This window comes from Castanea sativa, chromosome 1, assembly GCF_040712315.1.
Source record: "Castanea sativa cultivar Marrone di Chiusa Pesio chromosome 1, ASM4071231v1".
In the NCBI taxonomy this organism is placed as follows: domain Eukaryota; kingdom Viridiplantae; phylum Streptophyta; class Magnoliopsida; order Fagales; family Fagaceae; genus Castanea; species Castanea sativa.
The window spans coordinates 78234227-78245654 of NC_134013.1; the positions used below are offsets into that span (position 1 = coordinate 78234227).

The 11428-nt window shown below is 31.2% G+C and overlaps 1 protein-coding gene across 1 annotated transcript; it reads right to left on the reverse strand.

Moving 5' to 3' along the window:
- Window positions 1-2138: 2138 nt before the first annotated feature.
- Window positions 2139-5438, reverse strand: LOC142644568 (auxin-responsive protein IAA28-like). The gene is made up of 4 exons (XM_075819154.1): window positions 4996-5438; window positions 4652-4920; window positions 4449-4542; window positions 2139-2473 (listed from the first exon to the last, which is right to left on the reverse strand). Exons 1-4 carry the CDS (start codon window positions 5319-5321, stop codon window positions 2422-2424), a joined length of 741 nt encoding a protein of 246 aa, XP_075675269.1. The 5' UTR covers window positions 5322-5438; the 3' UTR covers window positions 2139-2421.
- Window positions 5439-11428: the final 5990 nt, after the last annotated feature.

Genomic DNA, 11428 nt, shown 5'->3' on the forward strand with positions numbered 1-11428 from the left:
AAACTCAATAACAATAGTTCAATCAGGACAGACTCATAATTTTAAGTCAGTGGAGGTCGAAGTATAAAGAAAAAAAAAACTTTAAATAGAAATTCATATAGTATTAAGAAAATATAAATACACAAAATTATTGTTTCTAAATACATTAAGATGAAATTATTTATCAACAAAGACAAAAACAAAAACATTATAATATTTCTTTTTAATACTAGGCTTGCTAGGATCTTTTTTTGTTGTTGTTGAAATTAGAGTATTCACAGTGGTAGTGCTAAAAATTTTAACTTTTAGCACCTTAAAAAACTACTTTATATATTTTACCACCTCGATTTATAATACACCAAATGTCAAATGTTCTATTTTTTTTATCACTTCATTCAAAATAATATAAACAAATCATTAAAATAATAAAGGAAGAGAAAGAATTTGAGTTTTTTAATTGAAGGAAGAGATATAATATTAATAGAATATTGTATTTTATTTTTAGCAACATGCTACTGGTATTTATACCAATTTACTGTAGTTGTAAAAAAATTAGTTTTGGCTTCTCCGATAACACATGATTTTTTAGTTCTTTGGTGGTAAAATAGTTTTTTTGCTAAAATACAATCGCTATTGTAAATATTTGTATTGTTTTTGTTAAGCTTTTAGGTTTGATAGTTGTTATTAGAGTTAGGCTAACTAGGCTGATTGGGGAGAAGAGGGGCCTAAGGTTTTGGAAGGAGGCCCAACTACAAAAATAAAATATATAATAACTATAAAAAAAAAAAAAAAATTTTGGACCTAGAGGGGGCTCGGGCCCCCTTGGGCCCCCACTTGAGTCTGTCCCTGGGTTCAACCAATAGAAACTTGAATAGGTTGCTTAGATTGATTGGCAATTTTGAAGTCAAATTGTTAACCATCTTGAATGTGCTAATATGGATACGGAAGCCATAAAGTATAGAACACAATAACACACAAATATTACGTGGTTAAACCTGACAGCCTATATAAACAGAGGAAACCCTAAAGAGCTACATTAAAAATATATTAGAGTGTAGTACAAATCCTGTGTTACAATGATTCATAACATATGTATATATAGTAGACTAAACTCTAGACTAATAGACTTCTAGTACAAGTAAGAGACTTAGCTTGTACACAAAGTATAATTAAGCTTGGGCCTATGCTAATGGGCTAATATATCTCTAACATAAAGGGATTGAGGATTCATGAGAAATATAGGAGCAACATCTAGTATAGTAACTGAACTATGGGCCATAAGAGACAAATTGGGCCTTAACTTATGATCTTGGCATCTTCAATCCCATAATGGAAGTGGATGGCTAACCTACATTCACTTTGATCAAGGATGGTTCTAAACAAACTAAAAATTTAGTTTAATGATCTCTTATTTGTAGGTTGTTATATAATAACTAAAAAGCTAGGATGCACAAACACTTCATTTAGAGTGTCGTACCTATGTTGTATCCGTGCATCCTAACTAATAAGCAAGTTTAGCTTGTGCAACCTCATACACTCTTGCAAAAAATACAACCGTTATTGCTTGTTAACAAAGAAATCTGTGCATGTATGTTTGATGTTTCCTTTATATGTTTTGAATCTCCCTCCGATCTATTGTAAGCCAATATATTGCTGGGATACTAGAGGTACTGTAGTCTATGTCATTTTTATGCACCCTTTAACCAAGAGAAAAGAAGAAATTTATTTGTGAAAACGGTATGTTTTTAGAGATTGTTGAAATGGTGTTGAAACTTGAAACCAGTAGAAACATTATGTTATAAGCTTACTCTTCTATTCTCTCCTAAGGAATTGTTTTACTTTTTTTGTTTTTGGTTTCCCACGAGATGTTCGGGCTAGCTTACACGTACTTTGACTAATTCTCGTTCGCGGTGGGAGCTTGCCTCTAGCCACAAGGTGTTGCAGCTGTTAGGATTTGAATTGGGGAGTAAACCCAGTCGAACTCTAGAGTCTTATCCAGTGGTGGACAAGCCACTGGACCATACTTGGTGGTTATTAGGAAAACACATACAAATATTCCCCAAACTTGCACAATATTATGCGGCTATTTGTTGACATTTCAAAGAAAAACACTTCTATGCAATGTAAAATAATAATTGGTCAGAAAGAAAAAAAGAAAAAAGAAAACTAAAAAATCTATCTATAATAAATTTTTTTTTTCCGTTGTGGGTAAACGGTTTTCCATACGTTATTCTTTTTTTTTTTTTCCTAGTCGAATATCCATAAGGTTATACAGCTAGTTAGGATGTTATGTTTCTAAAGAAACTATATTCACATTCTTCCAAAATTCATAAAATAGAGACTATATGAGTCTACGATGATAGATAGAGCAAAAAACAAAACAAAAAATGTAGATAGAACTAAAACACGTAAGAATGGCCGAGTAGGATAACCGCGGTTGAATCAACCACTGCTCTTCAGCAATTTGAGACGCTGCACAGACCGGATGAAAGTCCTGCCAACCCAAAATTTCCTGAAGTTAATAAAAAGTACATGCCAGGAACAATAAATAAATGGCCAAAATTAGCATTTATCACTTTCATCATAATTTTCAAGCAAAATGCCTATGTTTTGAAACTATCTAGCAAAATGCTCTTGTTTCAAACTTGATTTTTAGAGTTTCAATGAAAAACTTGATTTTTAAAAAATCGAGTTATGTGAAATCAAACTTAAAAAAAAAATGGAACTCGAGTTCTGAGTTCCATGTAAAATTTCTCACATTACTCCATTTTTATCGAATCGAGTTTTTCATTGAAACTTGATTTTTTTAAAATCGAGTTTCAAAATAGGGACATTTTGCTAAATAGTTTCAGAACATGGACATTTTGCTACATCTTTTAGACAAAAGGGTCAAATGCTCATTTTGGCTATAAATAAACTATGATTAATTGTGTTCTTCCAGTTTGATGACAATACTAAGAAAAGAGTCATTATCCTCCAGTCTTTGTCTCTTTATTTATTTATAATTTATGTAATAACTTTAATTCAAAATTACTATTCAATGACAACTGATGAGAATTTTAAGTACGTTCGTAGGATTAATTACAATTTATGAATTTATTTGCCATTCAAATTAAAGGCTACGAAACTAATAAATTTTTTTATATACACCCCCCTAAGATTTGGGTTAGTTGCAAAAACACCCTCAAAGTTTTATTTCTTCCTTTTAACTTCCTAAAGTTTTTATATCAACTAAATTGATTTTTGAGATTAACTTCCATTAACTTGTATGAATGGTAAAATCATGTAATAAGTGACACAAATTAATTCTTTAGTCTTCTTACTGTAGTGACGTGATAGTTACGTCATTTTTTTATCTATAAGATCGAGTTAACGAAAACCAGTCTTTGTGGTCAATTTGATGGGATGGAAACCTCAAGGATTTATACGGGAGAATTGAAATCCCTATTATTGTGATTGACCCAAACTTCAGGACAAATTTTTGTATTTTGGCCTTAATTTAAAGTAAAATTTTATAATTGAAACAAATTATATCTTATTAAGAGGGTTAATAGAGTGTGCAGTCAACCCGTCAAAACCGACCCGGTCGGGTTGGGTTGGGTTACAAAATTTTTTTTGATAGAGGATCAGGTTGGGTTTGGGTCATAAAATTTCAAACCCACCAAACCCAACCCGACCCACTCATATATTTAATATATATATATATATATATATATATATTTGAAATATATTATATAATTAATAAATTTTTTAAAATAACCAGCTCTTTCTATTCTATATAAAAGTAAATTAGCTCATATAAACCCTAGTAAATTACTATTGTTGTTTAGTCATTAGTGTTATTTGCCTTTAAGGAGTTATATTGATATTAATCTTTGGATTTTTTAAATATATTTATATTTATATTTTTTTTACTCAATTTAATAATAATAATAATAATAATAATAATAATAATAATAATAATAATTTGTTCAACCCATGGGTTCAATCCAACCCATGTGGGATGGATTGGATTAAATTGGACTTATGTGATGGGTTAGGTTGAATTTTTTTTACCCACCATAGTGGGTTAGGTTAAAAAATTCTCTCAACTCAACCTATGCACACTCAGGAAAAAAATGGCAATCATCCTTTGCTCTACTAGTGAGCATCGCGTACAAAATTTTAACATTGGAACATTCTTATAAGTTGTCATATGTTACTTATTTTGGTTGACTTGTTTATACAATCAATTGAACACACTAGCCTATAAAAAAAAATCAACACTAATTCTTTAGTTAATAAGTCCACATCTTACTTCCAATTTTTGCTTTAAAAAATTTGAATTAACTATTGTAAAAAACAGTGTGCGATAACCAATTAAAAGAAAAATTGAATTCATATAACAAAAGTGACTTCTCTTGACGCCAATTCGAGTCTTTTTAAAATCTATGCTAACATATATACAGATTGTGGATTCAAACACTAACCTCCAAGGTACATCTTGAGCAAAGAGCCAATCTCCTTCCCTATCTTGATAAATGAGCTTATAATTGTTCGAATTTTTCTCACAAGCTTCCGACCCTAGAACAAAACCCAAAAAAAAAAAACTTGTCAATTTGATGCTTCACTCATTGTTCCTCGTTTTCAACGCACAGTGCCACACACATAACTTTTTTACATACAAACTTACATTTCCTAAACATGTCCATTAAGGTGTCAGTGAGTGTTTCAAAAGAATGATGCTGACTTAAGTCAACTTTTCTTGCAATTACAACTCCTTCCATCTTCACCTTCACGTACATGGAGTTTGATGCTCTTCTGCCTCCCCAAACATAGCCATTCTCAACCATTTGATTATTCCATGCTCTAACAACTTGGTTCTCATGGCAAAGCCTCTTTCTCCATGACTTAATTGGTGGCCACCCGACAACACCATCTCCATCTCCATCTCCAACATTCCTATAAAACAATTTAAATTAATCAAACCAAAACAGAAAAAAACAAAAAGTACCCAATATACAATTATATACATACTTGTTAGCAGCGAATAAAGAGTGATGATTCTCGAGGTCTTTAGGGTCGTCTTCCTCGCTTGGATGGTTGTTGTTGTTCCAAAGCAACAAAGGAAGCGTTCGAGGCACAACTCTATCTCTAGTACTATTCTCAAAGGCTTGGCCAAAACTGCGTTTGTTGTTGTCGATGTTGATGATGTCATCAATATCTTCTTCATAGCTAGAAGTATAGCATGGACCAATAACACGATCTACCTCCTTATTATTAGCCTCAAAACCATAGTAGTTTAAATCAAACGCCTCGGAAGTAGGATTGGTGGGAAGAGCGAGACCCAGTTGAAGTTCCATGAAGTTCCAACAATTAGAAAACAGGAATTACCCAATAAAAAATACACACTAACAAAGATGTGTGAAAGCAAAAACTAAAAGACTATTGGGTTTTTTAGGGGATCTGGGTTTGTTTATAGGAAGGGAGTTTTAATATATATAGTACATATGAAATGGAAGTGAGTGAGTGAGAGCAAAAGAGAGACAAGGAATAGAGAATAGGAAGGTGGGCTGGGCGAGTGTGGGACATAGTGTTGGAAAGAAATGCCAAGAGTCCGTATCAGTGTTCCACTTTTGGCCGACCCAATTGCCTGCTTGTTGGCTTTGCTCATTGTTTTCTGAACCCCCAACAATATCCTGTTTAAAGCTACTCACGCGCATTCACCCCACGTACTGTGCACACTCACTATTTTATTCTTCGTACTTGGCCTTCACTATTTTACTCCGGAAGGACCCTACAGGTTATCACTTTATAGGTGCTTTTGTTCTGAGTTTACAGCTGCCACTTTATTCACTATAATCGTGTTTTGTTTAAGTTGGACTGTTTTTTTTGTCATTTGCCTTTTATGTTAGGATTTCTCTTCTTATATCCCTCTCTAAGTTTATATTCCATTTTCCAATTTTATGTTGAAAGGCTTAAAAAAATATTCTATTTTTGCATCATGGATTTCTAGTTTCCTCTCCTTTGAGTTGTTGATTGTAAACTTAAAATGATTTTTTTTTTTTTTTTTTTTTAAGAAAGCTTTGTTAAAACTCAAAAGGAAAATGCTTTCAATAAATTTAATGTTGGAACTTTGTTTGTTATAATTAGATATTAACATCGTGATAAATATATTTATAATTTTTTTTTATTTATTTTTTTGTTTTTTTGGAAACCAATTTTTGTAAAGACTTTATATAACATGTTAGGAATCACAATACTGAACTCAAAAGTTTAACTCTATCAATTTCGGTTCAATTATATTATAGTATTAATCATTCACTCTTACCATTAAAATTCAATGTGACATTTTACTTTTCCTCTCTCCCCATGTTTGTGTGAGTTAAATACTTAGTATTCCAAAATAAAAAAGTGAAATTTACTACTTCTTAGACATGAATTTCTAACATACGCTTTTACAAAATCTCATTAAATGGAAGTCAAATAGTAAATTTATTTAAAAGCATTAAGAAGTCTATATTGTCATAACAGGAGCAATAGTATTTTTTATTTTTATTTTTTATAGTTCAATAGTTAGGGAAGGGAAATCTTAATCCTGAAGATCTAAATTTAAAACACTAAAAAAATGTTAATACAGCTATAATGTTCTTGACAAAGCAATCCTTATCTAAATCAAGTAATGTGAGTAATATTTAAAACAAAAACAAAAATCTCAACATTCTTTAACAACCAACTTGTATATATTCTCTTTCTCAAAAAAAAACTTATATATATTCTTCCAAAAAAAAAAAAGAATGGTTTGAAAATTAAATAAATTTTTTTGGCTTAAAATACAATTTATTTTAAACGACCAAATTATATATAATTTTCCAAAGGCCCCTTTTTTTCATGTAACTTTATACAAATTTATTTTTAAAATAAATTCAATTAAATGAAAATAAGCAACTAATTACACAATCAACATAAAAGCCTTAACTTTCTCAAAAAAAAAAAAATCAAAGCCTTAAATTTAGGACAAGAAAACAAAACTTAAAAAAAAAGGGAAAAAAAAAGTTTTATCGTTCTCTTCACGCTCCCGATGTAAGAGCGAAACTGCACTGTCATTTCTTTCTGTGTCTCTCTAAGGGCCCACCAAATTAATTGAAGACATCTAGATTGTACAGCAGATTTCCCCAATATAGCTCCTGCCTTGATAGTCAAACCCAAGGGAGCCGGGTGGGTCCGACCCACTTAACATGGTTTGTATCCAAAGTCTTGGACATGCCTTACTCTAGTGATTGGGTTAAAGACTTTCTCTCCTAGGTTGATGAAGCGTGACTTTTCGACTCCTATTTGCATATTGTAATCAACAGGAGATTAATGGCATGATTGACATTCAGATTAGACTACATGCCCAATGGTTTTATACCTAAAAAAAAAAAATCTCTTTGGTAGGTGGTATTTTTTTATCAAAGACTTTTGATTAGATTTATGGGTTATGCTAATGAGTATTTTAAGGTAATAATGGACAATTTATTTTATGAAAGTTTTGACATAATTTTTATAGGAAATGAAAAAAATTGTCAAAAAATTAATTGTTTTTATTTTTTTCATATAAAAACTTTCCTTAAATGGATTATTAATCATTGTCTTAAGGGCATTCGTTTGTATTTTCTTAGATTTATTTGTCAAATAAATTACACAATCTGACCGTTGGTTATAAATTGCTAATAACCTCTTAAGAGCTAGTTTAATAGTTCTTAGGATCTCATGAAGATATTGTGTTAAAAAACTTATGGTTAATATTTTTGGACTCACCGGCTCACCTCTAATGGATTTTTCTCTTTATAATTTCCTTGTGTATAATATAAAAAAATAGACTAACCCAAAAAAATAATTAGGTGAATCTTGTATGTATGAAATGGAAAAATTAAACAAAACCAAAAGAATAATTAGGTGTTTGAACTTTGAAGAGTTTTGGACAACCACTTTCTCGACTTACCTCTAATGAATTTCTCTTTATATAATTAATTTATGTGTATAAAATGGGAAAAGTAAACAAACCCATAAGAATAATTAGGTATATCTCATGTGTATGAAATGAGAAAATTAGACAAAATTAGAAGAATAATTTAGTGTTTGAAGACATCTGGACAATCTTGTTAAAAAGAAATGTTTAAAAATGACTCATATTATGAGGAAGTTATTAACATGTTCATTGTGGACTAGTACACATAGTCATAGACAAGGACTTACAAAAGCAATTAAAATCCAATTGTTTACGAGACCGTATCTTTGGTAATGTTTTTAAAAATGTATTGCTTGTGCGTGACAAGAGAAAGAGAGAATCTAAACAAAGCAACCAACAACAAATGTGTTCCTATGTCTACCCCAGAAAGATTATAAATTATATATTAATGTTACAAAAACTAACAAACACATGTTCCCTATGTGATTTGTTTGGGTTACGTTTGATACTTTCATTATAATAAAATGCAATACAATATAGTTTTTATAAGGTCCAACTTTTGCCTACGTGAATGACACAATTCCAAAAAATTCAACTTAGAAATGTTGCCCCCAATAAACCAAATCACATACGCAGTTTCTTTCAATAGTTTGAGAGTGATTGGAAGAAAATCACGGGGATTTCATGTGTTCCACAGCAAGCCCACTAGTCCCCTGGACCGCTTAATTTTAGGACACAAGTCAAGTATATAGTGCCCATGGCCACCCACATTCTTACAAGCATTTCGTAATCAATACGATTAGTCACATTTAATCTTTACCTATAGTGACCTCTTATGTCAGTTGGTCCAGCCCTCTATAAGAAAGGACCACATTTCACATGGTACATGGACCAAAAAATTTCCATACTCTTGTATGATTCTTGATCAGTTTAACATTTGATGCAAGTTTGAATTACAGTGATTGTTTGGCCATTTCAATGGAGAGGAATTTGACATAGAAGAAATTTCGTCCACTCACATTGTGCAATGTTTTGTAGTGGTACCAGTTGGTTTCAACAAGTCTAAAATTGTAGGGGAGGCTCTACTGAATAGGCTATTTCAAAGTTCAAATTAGCTTTCAATTAGGTCCCCTACTTGGGTCCACCAAGTTAATTTTTCAAATGCTAAAGCTTTAGCTAAACAAAAAAATCTTGTCCTTGGAGTGATAAAGGGTTAAAAGCAATTATTTCACGACATAACCATAGGAATCAAATAATTCAAATAAGGAGAAATTATTAAGTCTACTACTATAGGATTTTTGAAGTGGTCATTTCTAATCCTTCCAACCAATAAAACGCTGCCACTTATGAAAATATGATATTTTCTGTATTTTTTATTTTTTATTTCTGTTGATTAAGAAGTTGAATCACACATTTGCATAGATGATATTGTTTCATTTATTGGGAGGATTACTTATTCATTTTAACAACCCTCTCAATGGACTTGATAATTTCTTAGACTCAAAGAAAGATCAAATAGAGTATATGACTAGTTCATTTTATCAAACTGTTTTGTTCTATTTGGCTAACATTAATTATCCATTAAGAAAACAATTTCATTTTGATTTGTTTTTGAGTGATATGAAAAGGTTTTGAAGATAATGTGGAGGAAAGTGTTATCCTAAACTAAAATATATTGGGTAATGCTACATGCTTGTGATCACCTTTTGTGGTCTCATTGTCGGGGTAGGGGTTCCCTACATTTGCCTAGAAGATAAGCAGCTCTTCTAGATTCATACCCAAAAAAAAAAAATACAATGTCCCATTCAAATTTTTTTTTTTTTTTGAGAATCTGTCCCATTCAATTTGTTAAAACTGATAGTGATGAGTCCTCACTGATTTTATCCGTATTCTCTCCAAACCCTCTATTGTTTGGTTTTTTGGGACTGCAGCACACGTGGGTGAGTGGGCTCCAAACTTCAAACAGAATGGGCATTGTGTCATTTGTGTCTTGGTAGGGTCATCACTCATCAGTCATCATACGGCTAATGATCTTTTAATTTTGTTCCCAAAATTTTCATAAATTTTCCCATAATTTTAGATTTACATCGATTCATAAATAAAAAAAATCATGAATTTTTTTTAACGAAAATTGCTGGAGATACCCATAATTTCAATAAAAAATTTCTCTCCGCTCTCACCTTTGTATTGTAATAGAGCCTAGGTAAAATGAAAGCTCGTGACAGTGGAGTGAAAAATTCGATGAAATTTTTCAATGCCCCCACTACTCAAATATATACCTACAGATTTATCGTCGCCATTATGCCACTTCCGAGGTTTTTTTTTTTTATTTTTTAATATTGGTTTACTATTTGTTTTATACATCAATAATTGGAGTATAATGATTTAAATTTTGAATGTCTTCATTGGAAATATTATAAAGTATCAATTGACTTACAAAACTTTTAAACTCAGTTTGGTTGAGGTGATTTTAGGAGGGATGGAAGAGGAAAGAAAAGTTGGGAGAAAATGACATTTTTGTGTGTTCGAATAGGGAAGAAAATGCGAGAGAAATTTGATAGGGCCAACTAGCCAAGTGTTTTCTTCCCGAACTCACAAAAATGAAATCTCCCGAAAATAAGGAGAAACGAAAACCAGAGAGAAAATTTGTGGGACAAAAATTCCCCCGTCTTGGACAAAATTGCCCCCCATGAAGCATGCTGTTTTTTTTTGGCTTTGTCATTTCTTTCATTTTTATCTTTTTCTTCTATTACTTCTCAACAATTCTCTCTCTCTCTCTCTCTCTCTCTCTCTCAAGGCGTGTTCATCTTTCTTTTTTTCTTCATCTATTTGGGGGGGGGGGGGGTTTATCCTGTTTTCCCACTTGTTTATTTTGGGTTCTTTTATATATATATATATATATAAAATATAATATAATATAAATGAAGTGGCCATTTATACACAAGTTTAAAATAATAATAAAATAATGTATTACTTTTTATTTTTTATCTAATAATTAACATAGGAGTAAAAGAATAAATTTATACAATCTACATTTTTTATAATTTTATTTCTCTTTTTAACTAAATAAAAGAGTTTTACATATTTCTACTTTTTGATCCCAACCAAATAAAAAAAGAGAAAACTAAAATCTCCTATATTCTCCAATTTTTCTATTTTCCCAACCAAATAGACCCTTAGCATTAATTGGTTTACTGACAATTTTAATTCTTCCACGTTTACGAACTTGCTCTGCATACCTCATCAAAAAAAAAAAAAAAAAACCTTGCTCTGCATACCATGTATCTTTTTTTTTTTTTTTTTTTGGCTTAAACTTGTTATATACAAATTTTTAAAACAACTAAAATCATAATTTGAAGTCACAAGTTCTTGACGGTGGCTTGGGTGGTGGATTTACAATAACTCTCTCTTGCACAGATCGGCAGACATGGCCACAATTGCTCTAGCTCCTTCTCCTCCCACTATAAATTGTATTTTTTTTTGTTTTGTTACAATTTCTTCATTTGGGCCTGTCTTGGT

Excerpts from the sequence above, each read along its gene's own strand:
- LOC142644568 (XM_075819154.1), bottom strand. The coding sequence starts at position 5,321 with ATGGAACTTCAACTGGGTCTCGCTCTTCCCACCAATCCTACTTCCGAG. Across the intron at positions 4,921-4,995 it reads TCTTTATTCGCTGCTAACAA|GAATGTTGGAGATGGAGATG; the intron begins GTATGTATATAA and ends ATTGTTTTATAG. Across the intron at positions 2,474-4,448 it reads GCTCAAGATGTACCTTGGAG|GACTTTCATCCGGTCTGTGC; the intron begins GTTAGTGTTTGA and ends TTGGGTTGGCAG.